This window comes from Hyperolius riggenbachi, chromosome 1 (genome assembly GCF_040937935.1).
Source record: "Hyperolius riggenbachi isolate aHypRig1 chromosome 1, aHypRig1.pri, whole genome shotgun sequence".
NCBI classification, from domain to species: domain Eukaryota; kingdom Metazoa; phylum Chordata; class Amphibia; order Anura; family Hyperoliidae; genus Hyperolius; species Hyperolius riggenbachi.
In genome coordinates, this window is record NC_090646.1 from 500,801,451 (window position 1) to 500,822,365 (window position 20,915).

Here is a 20,915-nt window from a genome sequence, read left to right on the forward strand (position 1 = left end):
CAATCTGGGCCCTCTGACTGGAAATAACCATTTGGAGGGAGTGGTTAGGCTTCCACCTGCAGCAGGTGGGGGTCATTAGGAGCAAATATATACAGCAGCTGCTATATTGCCATTGGTTTATTTCCCTATATTACCTTCTCGCAGAGATAACATCTAGTTAGCAGGTGTTACAGGCATATTATATCAGGGAAAAAAAAATGGATTTTCTGTAACAGTGTAATGACAAGCTATTATTCTGCTCTTAATGAATTGAAAGTTTACCCTTCCCAATAACCAATCTCAGTCACAGTTTTGTTCAATATACCAAAAAGAATCAGTGGAAATGGACTCAGAGGACTGAATGTGACACAAAATATTTAAGATGAGATAAAGCAGACTGAGAAATGCCATTCTCTCAAAAGCTTTAGGCAAACTAAGCTCTAGTTCAAATGGACAACGGAGTCATGTAGTTTAAATGCCCATCAACTGCCAGTACATCATAAGCTTGGCAGCTGCATATGGGACCTACTGTGGATTTCCACACTGTGGCTGGGACTGGCATCTGCCAGGTGCAACTGGCAAATACATTACAACTGCCACATGGCGAATGAATGTCACCCAACTAGATTTGACTAAATTGGGTAGAGTGCTGTATAAGCGCATATCACGTTCTGCCACCTGAAATGTCTGTACAGACATGGGCATAGCCGACAGCCAGTGGTCTACCACCATCAGCAGTCTGTGTGCAATAAAATCACTTCAAATGTCTCACTGTTTTTCTCTCCAACTATCACTTTACAGTACAGGCCTGAATTAGATGAGCAGCAATAGCATGAAAAAAGGGCAGATCATCAACCAGGGTTTAATTGCCATCTGTGTTTCTATGTTGAAAATTTCAAACTTTGCTTTAGATGAAAAGACTAAATTTCTGGACCTTAACTTTGGTTAATCATCTAAAATGACGGACAAAATATAGTATACAATTATCATTTTCAAAGAAAGAGCTGTTCTGTAGAGGCCGCTGCTGTTCCCTCTCACTTGTAAAAAAACATATAGGATGCTCTAGACCTATGGAGACACTCTGCGCTAGAAGGTAAGCAGTATGCAGACTTTATTCTCAATGGCCATGATATGCTACACCTCACCTCCACAGATCAGTTCATGTGGGTGCATCGGCACAGGTGACCAATAGATGTGAATGGAAATTTTCAGTAATCAGGTGCTGAGGCAGTGAGCTGGGTGCACAATGCAACCGTTACTAACTAACTACTATCGGCTAGTACACTGGGAAAGATAAGCTATAGTTAGACTAGTAGTACTTCCAATAACCGAAGAGCTATTAGTAGCCTATGGGCTACTACTTCAGTAGTTTGGGTGCTGGGGGTGTTAGGCAATAGGACGGGTGGGATATTGTTAGGTACTAGGAGGGAAGGACTTTGTGGGGAAGGGGGGGGGGGGGTGGGTTGTGTGAGAAGGTGGACAGGTGGGTCTATAGAAAAATATTGGTAGTATTAAATTGCTAATATTTAGACTATCGGCATCACCCAACACTCAATTAAAGGGGAACTTGAACCTCAGATTGAACTTCATCCTAATCAGTAGCCGATACATCCTTTCCCATGAGAAGTCTTTACCTTTTCTAAAATATCATCAGGGAAAAGGGGGGTCTATGTGGCTGATATTGTGGTGAAACCCCTCCCACTTTGTGGTGTCATGACCATGGTCCTGACGGTTTGCTGTCTGTGAACCTTGTTGCGTTGCGGAAAATAACAGCTGTTTCCAACTGCCAAGCATACAGTATCTCCTTTTGCAGACATCACCTGCCAGCAGTAAAGATGAGACCTGTGATACATTTCAGAATGTAAATCAGGGAGAAGAAAGATGTTACAATGGCCAAACACTGACTAACTAATCTGTAAATGAATATAGTAAAACAATAATAAGCAATTTTATTCATTAAATTATTTTAACTGCAGTTCCTCTACATACTCTCAACTCCATGCCTAAGCTAAAGTGCCTGTATAGGAACAGGCTGGATATCCTATTAGCAGCAGGTAGCAGGGGCAGCATGGCATGTCACAGGTAGAAAGTGCCTTTCACTTTTTTTTCCACAGCTGCGGGGATGGAGGAGGTAAGTCAACTTTTTACCATTTTATGTTCCCAGCTGGTCATATAGAACCATCCAATTACAGCACAGTTATTGATATTTTCTTCAGTTTAACAGAATCCAACAGACCTCCATTTACATCTGAACTACTCATGTTACATCTTTGTCTGTTCAGTATTTCAAGTTTAACTAGTTTCCTATAGCATTAGGAATCAATCACACCTGTGCATGCAAATGTGATAAGATGAGTGAAGACTGAAGTATCTCAATCCCACAGTACAAGCAGGTGACATTAGGATTAGTCATTATTCAAAAAAATAAAAAGTAATTACAACAGCTAGCTGACCAACACCTACCAGTATATTCAACTGTTGTCAACAACAGAACAGCCTGTATATAACGTCTCTGTTTTCTAAGGTCTCCCTGACTGCTTAATTATTCTTATACAATTATTTCCACTATAACGTAGCACAGCAGAATACCCGCTGAACCAAAAGGCTGACACTGGTATTACTACATTCATATTGGCTTAGCGATATTATGTCAGTTGGTATAAATCAGGGCTGTGGAGTTGGTACAAAAATCATCCGACTCCAACTCAGAGTTTATGAAACCACCGACTCCAACTCCAAATCCAGGTACCCAAAATAGCTCAGACTCCTTGACTCTGACTCCAACTCCGCCTCCTCAGCCGTGTTAGAAGAGCCCATCCTTAAAGGGGAAGTGAAGTGAGAGGTATATGGAGGCTGCCATATTTATTTCCTCTTAATCAATACCAGTTGCCTGGCAGCCCTGCTGGTCTATTTCTCTGCAGTAGTGTCTGAAAACACCAGAAACAAGCATGCAGCTAGTCTTGTCAGATCTGACTTTAAAGTCAAAAACACTTGATCTGCTGCATGCTTGTTCAGGGGCTATGGCTAATAGTATTAGAGGCAGAGGATCAGCAGGGCTGCCAGGCAACTGGTATTGCTTAAAAGGAAATAAACATGGCAGCCTCCATATACCTCTCTCTTCAGTTCCCCTTTAATCTAATACTTACCAGGGCTGTGGATTTGGTACAAAAATCATCCGAATCCCACTCCTCAGTTCATGAAACCACTGACTCCAACTCAGATTCAGGTACCCAAAATTGCTCCGACTCCTCGACTCAGACTCCAACTCCTCAGCCCTGTTTTAAATAAGAGCCCATTCTCAGGTTCTTAAAAGGGGTTCTCAAAGTCCTTCAAATGCCCATTCAAAAATAATGAGGGCCACTAAAAAAAAAAGTGTAAAAGTTAAAATAAATGTAAATGCATACAAATAAGAAGTACGTTTCTTCCAGAGTAAAATGAGCCACAAATTAGTTTTCTCCTACGTTGCTGTCACTTACAGTAAGTAGAAGAAATCTGACAGAACCAACAGGTTTTGGACCAGCTCATTTCCTCATAATTTCTCAGCATAGCCTTTATTCTTTATAAAGACACTCCTTGAAAAGGATTTATACAAATTTGCTAGCAAGCCTCCCTGCTTGCTGCACAGTTTTGTGGCAGTTGGTTTGAGCAACTGCCATTAAGTGCTTTTGAAAATAAAGAAAACACTGAGAGATTCCCCTATGAGGAGATAAACTTGTCTAGAACTTGTTGGTTCTGTCAGATTTCCACTACCTACTGTAAGTGACAGCAACATAGGAGAAAAGTAATTTATGTCTTTTTTCCACAATAAAAATGTAAGTCTTATTTTAATCTGGGAAAAATGTACGTCGTTATTTGTATATGTTTACATGTACTTTAAAATGTTACTATTTTCGCGATAGTGGCCCTTTAAGCCAAATGTTTAAATTTAGGATTGCAGGGGTTTGCCAACAGTTCTGTGCCGTTACTGTCATTTATTGGTGCAGTATGCCTGCCTGGCCCAACCCACTTCTGTCTTGGTACCTTGGGGAGTAACGTAAACCTCACTTATACCGTAAGCAAATTACAGCCATTAAAGTTTTCCTGGCAGAATACAACTTCTGAGGGCAGGGAAATATAGAAAAAGGTCAATAGTTCATGTATTTTAACTGTGGGACACCAAATAGGCAGAGACAATAAAATATTCAGTCTACATTGTAAATGTTTAAATATAAAATAAAACCATGGGATATCTAAAAAGTCATTTTTAGGAGTAGGAGGATAACTACAATTGTTTATCTCATCAGTTTATTTTCATCTCGGGTTCATTTAAATCAGCTAGAAATTGGCACATCACATCTACTTGTAACACTTGCAGTAAGTAGCTATACTTGAAAAGAGATGTGCAGCAGCACTAACATCTTTTGAATGACAAAACTGACTCAGTCCAGCATGTGTGAAAACTGAGATGAGCACTTTGTAGCAATTATATAATGATCTCTCCTCACTGGCAGAAAGAAATGCAAAGACCAGCAAAGTTTTCCCACTTGAAATGAATTACTGTAAAAGCAATGAATAAAATAAGGACATTTCAATGACTAATAGCGCAATTCACATGCTCAATGCTCATGCTGCAGGCCTGATGTAACTACTTCCATTTATTGCATAATAAAACTGGTTTACAGCACATCTCACTAATGCATAAAACAACAAGATAAACTAGGAGCACATTTCTGCCATATTAGAACACGGCATCACTTCCTGTGCCACAGGTGTTAAATACAATATGTACAGGGCGGTTCTGACATCAGAGCAATAAAAAAAAAAACTAGTCTGAAGTAAACCTGGAGTGAGGAAACTTACTTCAAGGGACATTAGGGCGAAAAATTGTAAAATGTAAAATATGTGCCAACATAGACAAATAAGAAGTACGTTTTTTTCCAGAGTAAAATGAGCCATAAATTACTTTTCTCCTATGTTGCTGTCACTCACAGTAGGTAGTAGAAATCTGAAAGAAGCGACAGGTTTTGGACTAGTCCATGTCTTCATGGGGGATTCTCAGCAAGGCTTTTATTCTCTATAAAGATATTCCCTAAAAGGATTTAAACAATGATGCTGGCCAGCTTCCCTGCTCCCTACAAAGTTTTTTGGCAGTTGGACGGAGCAACTGCCATTCACTAAGTGCGTTTAAAAATAAATAAATCCCTGAGAATCCCTCGTGAAGATATGGACTAGTGACAGCAACATAGGAGAAAAGTAATTTATGGCTCATTTTACTCTGTAAAAAACATACTTCTTATTTGTATATGTTTGCACATATTTTACATTTTACCATTTTTCACTATAGTGCCCCTTTCAGGTCTGATACTTATGCAAGTAGAGGGGGAGCTCTGGATAGCATAAAGCCTTCCCGTTCCTCCACCCAGCCTGTCATTTGAGGCCAGTTACCCATTGTAGCTATTTAACCTCCTTAGTTGAACAGCTCTTTGTAAATCCTCTAGAAATCGTTAGCGCTACTCGCATCCCCATGTAGTTCTGAGGGTGACTGCATGCGCAGTACAGATTTGCTCGTCCTTGGAACTACTCAGGGATGTGAGGACAGAGGAATGCAATACAGACCCCACCCTCTACTTAACCACCTCAGGTTTGCCTTAAAATGTACTTATATTCAACCTGCTTATTTGCCTTTGTTGGTAAATAAGCAGGATATTTACAGGCAAACCTAAAAAAGCCTAGGCAGAAAATGTTTTTTCGCTAATATCCTCATTCTGGATCCTTCCGGCTCCAAGTAGATGATGCCACAAAGAGCAGCCAAGCTGAGGTGCTGTGCTGACCCCACCTTCTTGCCCCACATGACAACCCCCCATGTTTAACCCCTCTCCCCACATGACACCACTCCCACTCATACTCAGGCTGTGGCCAGAAGTTCCCACAGCTTCAATGCCTCAGAGCACGGCATGCAAAATGACAGCATCATACATGTTTACTTGGAGACATGCAGAGGGGAAATGAAGCCTCCTGGGTATATGTGGAAAATGAGGGGGAGGTAGTTACGCTAACATCAAGCTAATATATGCTAACACAAGTAAGCTGTATCTATAACAGACATCAAGATTCAAATACAAAACATAACATGGGCCTGCCCCTCCCACTGGCCTGGCATTAGAAGTAAAGAATGATAAAGGAAAAACTCTGAACACCTCCACTTAGGTGTAAACAGCAGCAATGACGTGATAGCTGAAGTTCCATTGTCCTGCTGTGAACATGGAGTGTCCAGCTTGTGTATCCAGAGACTGCAGGCATTATGAGCCAAAATGAGATACTCTGAATCATTTCTAAATGTGAATATTAGGGTCGTTGATGGCCAGGGCCAGTTTTAGGCATAGGGGAGCCAGGCAACTTTTATTACCACACTATGCTTTATGGAAGTCTTATATACAACCGCTAGTTCCAGGAGGAAATTCCATAGTGCTGTACAGAGATCACTGGTTATTCCCATTGGTCTCCATGCCAGAGGAGCTTACATTCTAATGTCCTCAGCACAGTCACACATTAATATTGTGATTAATGTAAATAGACCTGACATATTCCACAGTGCAGTACAGAAATCACAAATGCAGTCCCATCACTCTCTGCGCCAGAGGAGCTTAAACTAATTTTCTCACCTATTATTCTTTAGACAGCTCTGACATATTCTACAGTGCTGTACAGAGATCGGTGTTTCTTTCCTATCAGTCTCTGCACCACAGCTAATGCTCTAATGTCACCACAGTGACACTTCATCATTATTTATACCACTCTGACATATTACACAGTGCTGTACAGAAATCACTAATCCATTCCTTCCTACACACTTCCCATACTGCATTCAGCTTATTGCTCCATTGCTGACCATGTGGTGCATATGGACAAATTTAAAAAAAAGGGCATGTTATATAAACTGCATCGTTCTTATCACATTATTGCCACATTGTCATTCTAATGACCTAATCATGCTTCTGTCATTACATCTACACCTCATGTTGTCCATGTCCCAGTACCTAGTTTGGCTGGATGGATGTGGAGCTAAAGACAACACAGTACCCAGAAAGACATGAACAGGTGATGCTGGTCCAAGACACCATAAGGTCATCAGAGAGCCATTGATCATCACTAGAAGGAATCCATCACAAATAATTTTGATTGGATGATGCCTCTCCTCTTTTGGCTGGTGTCACCACTTGCCATTTTCTGAATAAATTCCATGAATAGAAAGGGTGTTGAGGCTTAATTTGTTAGGCTTCTATTCCAACCAAGAGTCTTGGCCATTTCCCAGATTAGATTCCCACCAACATTCCTGCTGTGTTGAGACAGAAGTGTAACTATTCAAATGGCATAGCCATGTCATTCCTGTCACTTTTCAACTCACTGCCTTCTTCAGAAAAAAAGTATCTGTGTATTAAAGATCCACTTCACATCCAGAAACAGTTGACCATCAGCAGGACTGCAGGCAGCCCTGCGACTTGATTGTTACTTGGTTCACTATATACTATAATATCACCAAAGAGGCAATGGGTTGTGATTTCTTTCTTGAATCATCACCAGGGAACTGCCAAAGGGGTGACTGTTCCATGGTCAGTAGACTTAGTCAAGGCGACTGCAGTCCTATGTTCAATCTCAGAAAAGAGATAATAATCACCAAATAAGTGCTACAGCATATCCAGTATACTCTCTGACTGGACTGCGCTGAAAAACTACATCCAGCATTTAATGAATTTTCATATTACTTGGAAGCTGTACAATTCTACAGTTCAAAATTTTCTCTCATTCCTTCCCCCCATGTAGTTCAACAGTAAATTAAAACAATTTGGCTGCAATGTTCCTTTAAGTTCTCCATATAACAAGCTTGCTTAGACACCACACCAGCGGTTCTAGATGCTAGCCTGGCTTTCAGGGGCATAAAGAGAATTTGCATATTCAGCAGTGGTGCATTGTAGGTAAAACCACAGATGTTCACTTAAAGCTGAATTATTGTAAACTAGTGACCTAAGCCTGTTCAAAAACGGGCTCTAGGTCTGTCGTCGCGCACGCACGCACGCACACACACGCACACCCGCTCGTTCGTTCGTTGAGCTGGCCCGCCTCCTGGCCCCTGCATCCTGTTCCAAAGGCTGTGTCAGTGCAGGACATGCGCAGTAGTGCAAAAGCACACACGGACATGGGATGCAGGGACACTAATACTTTATTAGGTATGATTCCTTCTGTTTTAAGAAGGCAAACTAAGCATTGCTTTTTAGCAGGAGGGCTTTTCGGTCTATTTTAGCCCTGTATACTTTCCTAGTGGTTTGGGTCACCCCAAGCTGCTTGGTTACCGTGTCATATAACATGTTAGTTACTTCACCAGGACTATTTCTAGGGGCTAATGGAACTGTTAATCAGCTAATAAGTCCTAATTTACTCATTTCAGCATCAGCTGCACTTAAGATACTAGAGTTAGATCAGCGAGCTGTGTTATCTTCTTTGTTTATTAGCTGCTATGCATCTTATGTAAACAGTACAAAGTACATCATGTCCTATAGCCTTGTAAATTGATTTGGCCTGTTATAGTGTTAAGAGAAGAGGAATAAACCAAAGTAACAGAGGAAAAAAAGGGATCTGGAGAGTGGAGAGATTCATTAACATAAATTCTAGTCAGCAAAGATTTTTTTCTTAGAATACTTTGTTTACATGCATGGTACAAAAAGGTACTCATTGATTCAAAATCTTATGTGTTACAAATCCCACAAATTCTCCTGTTCAAGGCTTCAATGTTTAATGTCTCTGGCAAATGTTTGCTTCCACAGTCACCCTCCTTATTTTTAAATTAGATCATGCTGTAGACCAAGGAAATGTGTGAGTGAGACTCTGGGCCTGATACACTACACTGTGGTAAGGGCTGGTTCACACTTGTGCACTTTTCAATGTGAGCATTATGTGCGTCGGCACTGTCAGGTTCAATCCGTTGTGGTTCTGCTATTACAGGAAGAGCAACGTCCCACTGTGAACATAGCCTTATTCTGTGAGTAAAGCTGTTTTAACATTTTCACATTTTTACCACAGCCTAATGCTAGGGCAATTAATGTCTATGAGGCATATCACACTACAAACGAGTCTCATGTGAGCGCATACCTACCTTAACGTGCAACTCCTGCAGCGACCTGCGGCAAACCAGAAGTCACGTAAGTGTACGCTGATGCAAGTGTTTTTAAATGACTGCTGCAGGTTTTACGCATCCCGCATGCGCGGAAACTTAATTTTAGCAATACACTTCTGCACACGCCATCGAGTTGGCAACAGGAAGTGAGCGCTAGAGAGTCTCACTTCCTGCTTGGCCTGATGCCAGAAGGGGATTACTGCGTATTAATATGGTAATCCCCGAAGGACTGTTTTTGGCGGTGCTGCACTGCACTAACAATATGCAGTCTGAAAGGGGCCTAAAGGTATTGCTATTTATTCTCCATATTACTTAGCTGGGAAACTTTAGGTCCTACAAAAGTTTTGTAACAACAACCATCAGCATCATTGATTAATTAGGAAACTATTCCACAATTGATAATTATTTTTTTCAACACATACATGAAAGCCAGTAAGTCGCCATTAGGAAGGAACATAGCACTTGCCGTATTCTCTTTGCCCTGCTATCAAATATATTGAAAGAAAATGGTAATCCTACAGCATGCAACATAGGACCTCTGTGGGTGAACAACAACCTACCAGTACTCAAGTAACAACAGCTTACACTGCCTGCTATGAGTAGCAAAGTGTCCAATACAAACCACCAGGTGTGATTACATACAACTCCCAAGTGATAACAGACTAAACATAAACACACATTACACACTGTCTTGAGCAGCTAACCTCTTAGGGGAAAAAAATGAACATTACGTGCCACTCACATTCAGTCCTCAGCATCCATTCTGCAGCAATATACAGCGCAATGGTAATCCATAGACATTCAAGTTTCATCTGCAGATGGCAGGCTAAGGGCTGGTGAACACTAAAACAACTTTTTATGCACTAGTGATTATGAAAAGCTCTTGCTAATGCAATGCCATGGGGGATTTTTACAAAATCACAGTGCTCCGGTGTGAACACACACATAGAATAACATTAGCAAGAGCTTTTAAAATCACAAAGCGCTTAGAAAAGCTCTTGTAGTGGTAACAAGCCCTAAGGGCTGGTGCATACTGCAAGAGCTTTTCTGAGCGCTTTGTGATTTTAAAAGCTCTTGCTAATGCTATCCTAAGTGTGTGTGCACACTAAAGCAATGTGATTTTGTAAAAATCCCCCATAGTATTGCATTAGCAAGAGGCTGAATCAGCCTTAACAAGAAACTTAAGCTAGATACATACTTTAGATTTTCCTCAGATGAAACTATGGTACTGGTACTGCTCCTGCCTGAAACCTAAGCATGTACAGGCCTCCTGCAGCATTGCTGGCCTCCTGCTGCCAGGACTGATGGATGCTCCTGATGACATTTATTTCCTGCAGGTACTTCAAAGGAGATTGCCAAGCGTGGTACAGATCATGTGCCCTCTCAAAAAACCTAACTTTATCTGAGACTATTTCTAAAAATCTTTTCCAGCAACAACAAACAGGTATGTAGCAAAACGAGGCCTACCTGGACCTATACACAAGTAATGAAGTACAGTAATGCAATCACAATGTGGAAGGGGAAATAACATTTTTTGGGGTAACATTTCTCAATGTGATGAATACAGTCAATAAAAACTATCCCTCACTGTCACTGTTAGCGTGTGCGTTCTGCGGTACTGCACTGCATGTAGTGTGTTGGGATGCCACAGGCCATTAGGCCGCACTGGGCCGCACTGTGAAAGTCACATAGCTTTTGCAATTGCTGCGTGACATTCTGTGTTGCAATATGGCCATTACGTCGCACCACAACTCCCCACTCAGAAGTTAGCCTGAATGTTGTGAATGTACAGGCATTGTGTCGCTTTCTGGTGCATTTTTATGTGCTACAAGGATTTGTCTACCTATATTTATGCTAACTTAAACACATCTTTCAAAAGCCATAAAATGAGCTGCAAAGCCCATAAAACTCAGCCACAAAAGCATGCCATTACAAGCAGGGCAAAGAAGAGAGAATACAACAACCTACGAACTGCACTGAAAGCAACGTGAAAGCAAAAACAGAAACTACAGAAAACGTATCATGAACTGTAAAGCCATTCAGAAATGTGTGTGTAATTTTAAGTTTTAATGTGGACACTTGTTTAGAAATATGAACCATGGAAAGATTTCCATGTCTGCTCTATGTCTCTCAAGATTTGGAAATGTAATTTCTATCCTCCATCTTTGCAAACATTGGGGTTGATTCACTATCACTATAGTTCCCCTTACTGCAAGCTTAGCATGCCTTATCAGAGTTGACGTGCCTTATCAGAGTAGCATAGCGAGCGCTATGAAGTTATGCCTACTAATTGGCAATGACGAGAGCTGCACTTGTCCTGCCCTGAGCCCCTGCGGGTCCAATCACTTTAAAGATCATTATCACCGCACTTTGATTGGCCTAATAGGCTGCCTTTCAAGTTTCCTGTCAAGTGAGAGGTAGCCTATTGGGCCAAAGTACAAGATAATGTCCTTTAAAGAGAAACTCCAGTGAAAATAATGTAATAAAAAAAGTGATTCATTTTTACAATAATTATGTATACATGATTTTGTCCGTTTTTGCCCATTGTAACATCTTTTAAATCCCTGATTTACATTCTGACATTTATTACATGGTGACATTTTACTGTTGGCAGGTGATGTAGCTGCTGCATGCTTTTTTGGCAGTTGGAAACAGCTGTAAACAGCTATTTCCCACAATGCAACAAGGTTCACAGACAGGAAACTGCCAGGAGTACCATGGTCCTCAGAGTTTCTTGTGGGAGGGGTTTCACCACAATATCAGTCATACAGCGCCCACTAATGGTCTGTTTGTGAAAAGGAATATATTTCTCATGTAAAAGGGGGTATCAGCTACTGATTGGGATAAAGATCAATTCTTGGTCGGAGTTTCTCTTTAAAAAGTGATTGGACACGCAGCAGCTCAGGGCAGGAGGAGTGGAGCTCTCGTCATTGCCAATTAGCAGACATAAGTTTGTTGCGCTCGCTATGCTACTCTGATAAGGCATATTAACGCTGATAAGGTACGTTAACGCTTATAAGGCACGTCAACTCAGATAAGGCATGTTAACTCTGATAAGGCACGCTAAGCGTGAAGTAAGGAGAGCTATAGTGATCAACCCCACTGTTTCAAAAGAAAATCCAGTACCTGATGATATTGATATACACTGTATATTTACAAAGAAATTGCAACATGTGACTAAAGTATATCCTCTGTACATCAACTCTTCTTTAAAATATGACTAGTGAAAGAATTTCTGGCATGTATTTACAGTGTACAGCAGCTAAACATTCACATTGCTGCCACAGCTCCAGTCCGATTTCATCACATCTCCAGGAATGATGACAACCCACAAAAAGATCACAAAGATTAACATTTGTAGGAGGAAAATGTGTGCAGAATACAAATTAAGGGTTAATGTTAGTTTCAAAGCTTTAAAAGCTTAGTTGCACATTTGCATTACTACCCAACATACACAAAGTAACTTGTGCAAAGCTGACAACTTTAATAAAGTCAAAATACCTATTTTTATACCACAAACACTGGTCATGTAACCTCACTCCACCTTCACATAACTGATATAGGAGTATAGTGTAGACTCAAGGATACACTCCCTCTCTCATTCAAACGTATGTTGTCTGGTATAATTCCTTCCCTCAGCTGCTGTGTCAGTTCATTTATGTGGGCGGTGCTGCACAGGCCAAGGAGGGTGAAAGAAGTCTCATCTCTCTTGACATTGGGGTTGTGTATGAACAATCAGATGGGTGGCAACATAGCACACTGAATAGCAATCTCAACTTTTGGCATCAATCTTTGCAAAATCTATCCCTTTATCAATCAGCAACAGATCGGAAATAGTCTGATTCCTGTCAATCGAAGCAGAAGTTGCATCGCGTGTTCCTAGCATTAGGGACAGTTAGTGACCTGAATTGTTTGCTGTACAATGTTATGTCGACTCTACTTAAATGCCAAAATAGCAATGTAAAACATCCGCTAGGTAGTTGTGCACACACAATCAAAAGCCATTATAATGCATTCTGATGACCTGCTCGTTCACAAGCTATGGATGGAGTAGTTAGGGCCACGAACCACAACACACAGCTTATAAACAGTAGTTTTCTGAGTATAACTGCAAGAGCTAATAAAAGCAGTTACATTTGATATTAGGCTATTTCTTTACTTCCTAGACACACAAAGCTGAATGTGCCTATGTCTGTTACAGGAATTCCCTACAAATCAATCTGATGTACCAGCCAGCCATCTCTCAAACCATTTATAACATCAAGCATGTGATTTATTGCTTAGGAATTCTATGTACTAGCAACACTGATCACGCTTCCCCTTCATTTTCTAAATGCAAACGAAAGGAAACGGCTTATGGAGTCTTGGAATGACTTAGCATTTCTCCTGATTTTCCACTACATGTCTGGAATACAAGTCCCCAGGAGGCTATACACAAGTCAAACCTACTTCAAATAATCTAGCTAGGACGGCTGCCAAAATAAGCAAATATGTGTTTACCCTGCACACAGCTCATGGATGTTGTAGTCCTATGCCTGAAAGGCTTGTGCACAAAAGAACAGCTTAGAAACTACAAATCCCGAAGATCTGCAGGCAGCCTGACACATAGGCGAGGTTTTCTTAGAATTCCGTGACGCCATGCAAACGTGCAGCCAATAAAAGCAGAGCAAGGTGGAATGTCAACAAACAAGGAAAGGACCACGTGATAGGGAAACCAGAAACAGGAGTCTGCACTGGCTGATCTCTGAAATGGGAGGAGAACTCTTTGAATGAAGCAATTGTCCCTTTCCACAGTTCACACAGGATAAAAACAGCACATCACACTAAGCTGCCACAAAGTACATCTTAATTTATAAAGTCACAAACAAACATCAATCATTCAGTCAAATGATGAAGATGATCTGACCAATAGCAAGACTCTAGATGTCAGTGAAATAGAAAAACTGCTTTCTGTTTATTTACCTGGAAATCATATAAAGCCACAATGTTTTCATGTTTCAGCTCCTAAAACAAAAAACACAGACATTCACTGTAAATTATGTTTTATTATAAGTTATAAGCCTAAAACAAGGGTGTGACATCACAGCACAAAATGGGGTTACCTTTAGTATTTTGATTTCCTTCCCTAAAAGAGTTTGCGATTTGGCCAGGTTTTTCTTATTGATGCATTTGACCGCCACCTCCAGATCCTGCTTCTGAAAATCCAAACACAGAAAAATGAGAATCTTTCTCCACAGATTACAGGATCATTCCTTGTAAAATAATACAGTTCAGAATAAGACCACTTGTCCAGACTTGCCTTCCTTCATTCAAGCTACAATCGTTCAGAGGACACAGCGTGACTGAAGAGGGGACATTGATTAGGGTCCAAAAAATGTGCCAAATGCAGAAGGATTTAATTTCTGTCCCATGCTGAGGTTTCCAAGAATAGATCTAATCTTAGAATGCTGACCAGTTTTAACTACAAATATCCCTATTAAATTGCAGCACAGGGTCCCATGTGCTTATGTCATGTGTTGTTAGAATATCTAGATTACATCTATCTTTCGTATTATCAGTTTCCATACAAAACTTTCAGATACTCAAATTAATAAAGATTGCTGCAGTGTGCGGTTGAGCTGTAGAGTCAACTATAATATATTGGCATAAACAGAATAGTATAAACTCTCCTTTAATATTCAGCCAGGATAATGGATTCAGTCCTTTTTCAGCATATATGTGTCATAAATGGATCAATGTGCCACAATACAGAAACCAATACAGGCTGTAAGGCCTTCATGTGTCACTGGTTAGCTCAGGCACAATAGACTGCACACTCCTCATAGGGAGTTGATGATGTTATGGGTTTTGTATACTTTGTAAGCTGCTGGTGGATGTCAGTGCTGTGTAGAAGGATATGACTTTAGGACAGAACTCAATAAATATCCACTCTACACCCTAGTGACAAAGGGCTATACATTTCGAAACACAAGAATGAAAACATTATATATATATATCCTCACCTCTTTGTGCCTTCCTTTGAATACAACAGCAAAAGCTCCATGGCCGATAAGGTCTTTCCTACTAAATTCAAACTTCCCCACCGTCTCCATGGTCAGTTCCTGGATGCAGTCAACAACAACAACACTGGGATGGAGTGGAGGTATAATAAAAAAACAGAATAAAACGAATAAATGAAGTTGAGGGTGATCTGGAGAGTCAATCAGGAGCTGAGGAGCAGCTGGAAGAGAAGAGCTGCTCTCCTGTCCACCTCCCTGCTGCTGAGGATCAGGCTCCTGGGGGTCACTGGCATGGGCTGCTCCCAGCACTCCGAGCCTCCTTGCTGCATGTTAGTAATAGGTATGGCTGAAAGAGAGGTAGCCTGGCTGGAAGGGCTAACAGTCCACCTAGAAGAGGAGGGGATAAGGCCCCCCTTCTGGGTAGAAGCTCACAAGTGCCATGGTGACACACTGCCAGCTGATGCAGCCTAGATGTCCGCTCATCCAACAGGAGACGGCTGCTATTGTGTACAGGCCCCAGATGTCGCCTTCACAGCACCTGCTAGAAGAGGTTGCTGCAGTTGCTGTGCTCCTGTCAGCGCTCACAGGCAATAATAAGGCCCCAGCCGATTGCACAGCGCTGTCCTCTAGCTGCTGGAAGAAGCACTGCGCAGCCGCAGTGCCGCACGCACGGACGAACAGACTGCGCATGCGTAGAAGTTGCTGCTTTGTTTAGCTGTTCGTATCCTGCACTCCTAGCAGCGACAGAGGACACGGCTGTGCGCGTGATTGATTCACAAATGCGCAAGCACGTTGCTCTTAGAACAACAAGTGCTATGACAGCAGGCTGCATTCATTCTTCTGTGAGATATATTTCAGAATATTTTGACTGTCCGTCTTTAGTAGAGCTAGCCCCTACTTTATAACCAAAATGCAGTCTCTCTCTTTCTCTCTCTCATAGATGGGAGCGCCTCTTTGTGGTCTGATGTATGTTTTTATACACAGATATAAATAAAGTATGAATGAAAACAAATGTCTACATTTTGATAAACTTCTCATAAAATATTACTATTCCTTCCTTATATAGTCAACATAAGGGGAAGGTGATTTCAAATCTGAAATATTTATTTTGCTTATGTATTGTTAACAGTCTGCATTTCTGCTGGCAGAGGTGACAGGGGGAGGGGGGCTAGGCAAGGTGGCAGTGTTGGCCCTCACTGCTTCACACCTGGCCTTTTTGGTAAGATGAGATGGGAAGAGACACAGAGAAGGTAGCAGCCAGGTTCATGGACACCAAGGCTCACAACACCATGCCCTAGGCACCTGCCTAAGTTGCCTTGTGGATGATTGGCTCTGACTGGAAGTGTAGATAGAGGTGTGTGGGTGTGACAAGGATGTATCTTTTGAGGAAATGTTGTAATGTTTAATTATGCCTCTATTTCTCATTATAGAAATATGGGAGGTATGTACGGGTACATTCAAAAGTGGTAACGACCAAGGCTGGACAGTATCTTTGACTTAAATCTTTTACCTAAGCTCTACCAAGACAGCAGGGCGAATAATGTTCCTCCTAGAATGCTATGGAAGGACCTGCAGTGGAAGGGAGACAACAGAGGAACTTTAACTAAGGATTGAACTTCAACCCAATCAGTAGCTGTCGCTGATACCCCCTTTCCCAGGATAAATCTTTACGTTTTCTTTAATAGTGCATTAAGAGTGTCTGTGTGGCTGATATTGTGGTGAAACCCCTACTACAGTGTGATGTGGCCCTCCTGACAGCTTCCTGTCTGTGAACCTCAGTGCATTGTGGGAAATAACGTCTGTTGCCAATTACCAAGCAAGCAATATCTCACAATGTGCACATCACATTCTTGTGTTTACAGATAAGGGCAGTGGGCACTGTTTTGTTTTTTCCATGTCTGTAAGCAGTAAAAGTGCCGGCCTGCAGGCTCGCGGAGGATCAAACAAAATGAACAAATTACACAGCGAGTGTTCTCCCTTTGCAATATCTTATTCTTCCCCCTACTACTATCGTTCATTAAAGTTCCTCTTTAGAGTGATACTGAAGTGAAAAAAAACGTTTAATGTAATGATTTGTATGTGTAGTACTGATAATTAATATAACATTAGTAGCAAAAAAAATAGTTTCCTATTTTAATTTTTACATATATAGCTTTTTTTTTATAACATTGCATAATTCTGTCATATTTGTCATTACCAGACACACTCTGTATTTTAAACTATAACACAAGCAGTGCTAATGTCCCTTTTAACTTCCCTGTAGTAAAAATCCTATCTAAATATGTCTCTGACTGTTTCTTTGATGTATAAGTGCTCCAGAAAATAGCAACTCAAGTTGGGTGGAGCTCAGAGAAGCTCTTTTGCATAGATAACAACGGAAGTTTCTGAACTCTTTCTGTACTGGAAACAATATTAGACTCATATCTGTGCTACTAATGTTCCATTTCTTTCTAAGCTGTACTACACATACAAATCATTATATCATAAGTTTATTTTCATTTCAGATTCCCTTTAAAGTGTACCTGAACTCAGATTAAAAAAAAAAAAAAAACTACTCCCAAACTCACACACCTCACCTCAGTAGAGAAAAGTCTGTGGAGAGTCCTGAAGCTTCCCTGATCTTCTAACACCCCTCCATTCCAGCACTGGGTCCCTCTAAACATATACAATAATATTATCAATATGTTTGGTGGGTGTGTGCCCCTCCATGTGGGACAGTGCACATACTGCGCATGTGTGAGTACAAACAACGCCTGTGCAGTGGCTCAAAGCCCATCATGCATGTCTTTTTCCTCCATGCAAAAGTAGCTTCGTACTGTACATGTGCAGGCCATACTCCCATATGCGCATTACAGCCTCACCCGTACACGGAGGGGAGAGCAGCCCTGAAGAACAAGAGGGTCCTGGCCAGTGGCAGAGGGGTTGTGAGGCAGAGGCTTTCTTCTACTGAGGTAAGTATCAAATTAAATTTTTAGGCCACTGCAGCTGCGCAACTCAGCACACAAGTGATCCCCCCTCCCTTTTCTGCCCACCAACAGAGCTCTCTGTTTGTGGGCTATGATCGTACCCAGGATGTTTATTTATTTATTTTTATAAATATTTATGTCTTTATTTTTTTAATAAATTTCACAATTTTTTGTTTATTTTTTTTTTTACGGCCCGCCCTCCCTCCCCCCACCAGCCAATCACCGTGATCAGTGATCGCCGCCGGGAGACTGATGGCGGAGCAGAGCTCCGTCATCCAAACGGAGATGCGCACTTGAGAAAATGCATGACACTGACTGTAAAAACGAACATCTCTAGCCACTTCATGTCAACTCCATGTCACCGTCATCTTGGATTGTGCATGTGTCCTGCACAGATAGAGAATTGGGATTTATCCAATCAAAACAGCAGAAATCAGGCAATATAGCATAGAGGACCTGATTGTGCTCACCCAGCCCTTTATAATAAGGGCCACTGAACACAGTAACCTACAGAAGTGCAGGAAGCTGTGGGAGGCCATAACCAGACAATATATGGAGGGTTTTGATTCACAACCACGCAAGCAATAAACAAATGAATGAAGGTATGTTTACAATTGAATGGGGTGGAGGGGTTGCACATGTTTTCACACATTGCGGAGCAGATATAAATATATAGGTTTCTTAAAGGGCTATTTTTAGCACCCTCCGCTTTAACGGAATTTGAACGGATGGTAGCCATTGGAAAGGAAAACGGATCCAGTTTTTGCAGATCCATTTTTCACTTAGTGCCAGTGTGAACTGGGCCTAAGAAGAGGACCCGTGAGATGTACAATTTTCACTGGGCGCCCACTTTAACTTTTGCCTGTAAAAGGAAGACCCAGGTAAATACATTGATGAGATAAACAATTTTATATATCCTCCTACTCCTGGAAATGAATGTACTTTTTTTAGAATCCCTTAGCTTTTTTTTTTAAAAGCTAAAAAAGTAACGGTAGGTACAATTTCGTCTTCTCTCACATGACTGATAAAATCTTTCAGTGTTTCAGAAGCTAAAATATATGAACTACTGACCTTTTTTCATCTATCGCATTCGCTTAGAAGCTGTTCTCTGCCAGGCAAGAGTTTTATGGCTGTAATTCCTTATTCATGAGTTCCACCTGGAGAGAAACTGATACTTGCATACCCGAAAGACTAAGGCCACATACAGACATCAGACCATAGTCTTTGGAAAATGAAAGATCACAGACCAATCTTACCACCCTTCCTGTAGTATAAGAGCCATACTCTACACAGTCTTTTCTATGGAGCTGAACTCCACATCAGAAAAAAATCTTTGCAAGATGCTGCACACACAGATGCTGTACAGACACAAAAGATCAGTATCTGCAAAAGATCTGTTCCTGCCAAAAATCCATTCCTACAAATTGCAATGATAGTCTATGAGATCTGCAGATCATCATACACACATGATTTAACTGACATTCATCTGCAGATCTGCAGATCTGAAAATCCATCCTGGTGGATCTGATCTGCAGATGAATGTCAGTTAAATCATGTGTGTATGATGATCTGCAGATCTCATAGACTATCATTGCAATTTATAGAAACTGTGTGGTCTGGGCGCTCCTCCCTTCTCTTTCCTCCCTAAATTGTATGAGATATGTTAATTATGAACCAGGAAGTACCCCAGAGGATCGCTTCACACGTGGGGGGTATCACCTCCCTAGAGTATATTGTGGAAAAAGTGTGTACAGCGCTCACTCTGTGCACTGTAATATAAGAGTTATACCATAGAACCTGCGTCAACTGTTTCAGAACATTCTAACACATACACAGACTAAAGTCAAAAAAGTCTCTATAGCTTAGGGAACAGTTCAGTAGGCAATCAACCATCAATGTCCACTCCACAGGATCAATGCAATACACCACCAATGAGGCAAATGCTCCTAGACACCTCCGCAGTAATTAGTATACAGTAATACTCTCACCAATGTTTAGAGGCTGGTACCAAGGATGCCAGCAAACTCGCTTTATATATCTCTCCGCTATTCCGATGGCCTTCTTCCTGCAAATAGCTCAGAGAAACAAGGGGGGGTACATAGCGTAAACCAGTTTGGATACTAGTACATCAGCAATCCCTCCACCGGTGCTGTAAAGCCAGTGCTGTTAGATATTGATAAGGCACCCTTTGAGGTTTAAGTGTATCCACATGCAGCCCGTGACACCACAAAGAATCAATATGCGCTCACCAGATTCCTATGCTGACCCTCTAAAGACCAGCTGTAGCGCTTGTGATGCCGGCTGCTGCTTGATTTACCCTCGTGTCATGGCTGTATTCCTTAAGAAACTCAGAAACGAAAGCTCCCATAGCATAATTCCATTTAATAAAACTTATGAACACATAAAAGTTACACTCACATTTGTTAAAACGATATGCGGGCGTGGCTTCAGGCGGAACGGCAGCAGAGACGCGGATGGACAGCTACAGATGAGGAGCCTCTTTTTATGATATGCGCATATCGTTTTAACAAATGTGAGTGTAACTTTTATGTGTTCATAAGGCGGAGTGGAGCGGGCAGCGTCTGACGTCACAGGAAGTAGGACTCACATCGCTCGTAGGAAGCTTGAAACGGATGCACCAGTGCGGGGAGCGGGACGCCGTGACCGTAGGAGGAGGCACATCACAGGGCCAAGAGCCCGATATGCGGAGACTCATCTGTGGATAACGTGAGTGCGCATGAGCGCAGGGAAACAGCTACTTATTTTAAAAGATTTTATGCTATGTTTGTTATGTTTTATTGAAGAATCCGGATTAAACGTTTT

General features: G+C 41.4%; 1 protein-coding gene across 2 annotated transcripts in view; it reads right to left on the reverse strand.

The window, feature by feature from the left end:
• The window catches only part of ULK1 (unc-51 like autophagy activating kinase 1), a 116,258-nt gene extending 100,492 nt beyond the window's left edge, over positions 1–15,766 (reverse strand). For both annotated transcript variants that reach the window (XM_068243450.1, XM_068243449.1), the window contains exons 1-3: positions 15,130–15,766; positions 14,230–14,322; positions 14,090–14,131 (exon numbers count right to left, since the gene is read on the reverse strand). In XM_068243450.1, the coding sequence (XP_068099551.1) occupies positions 14,090–14,131; positions 14,230–14,322; positions 15,130–15,219 (225 nt within the window). In that variant the 5' untranslated portion in view covers positions 15,220–15,766. The remainder of the gene's footprint in view (positions 1–14,089; positions 14,132–14,229; positions 14,323–15,129) is intronic.
• Between the last annotated feature and the right edge of the window lie 5,149 nt (positions 15,767–20,915).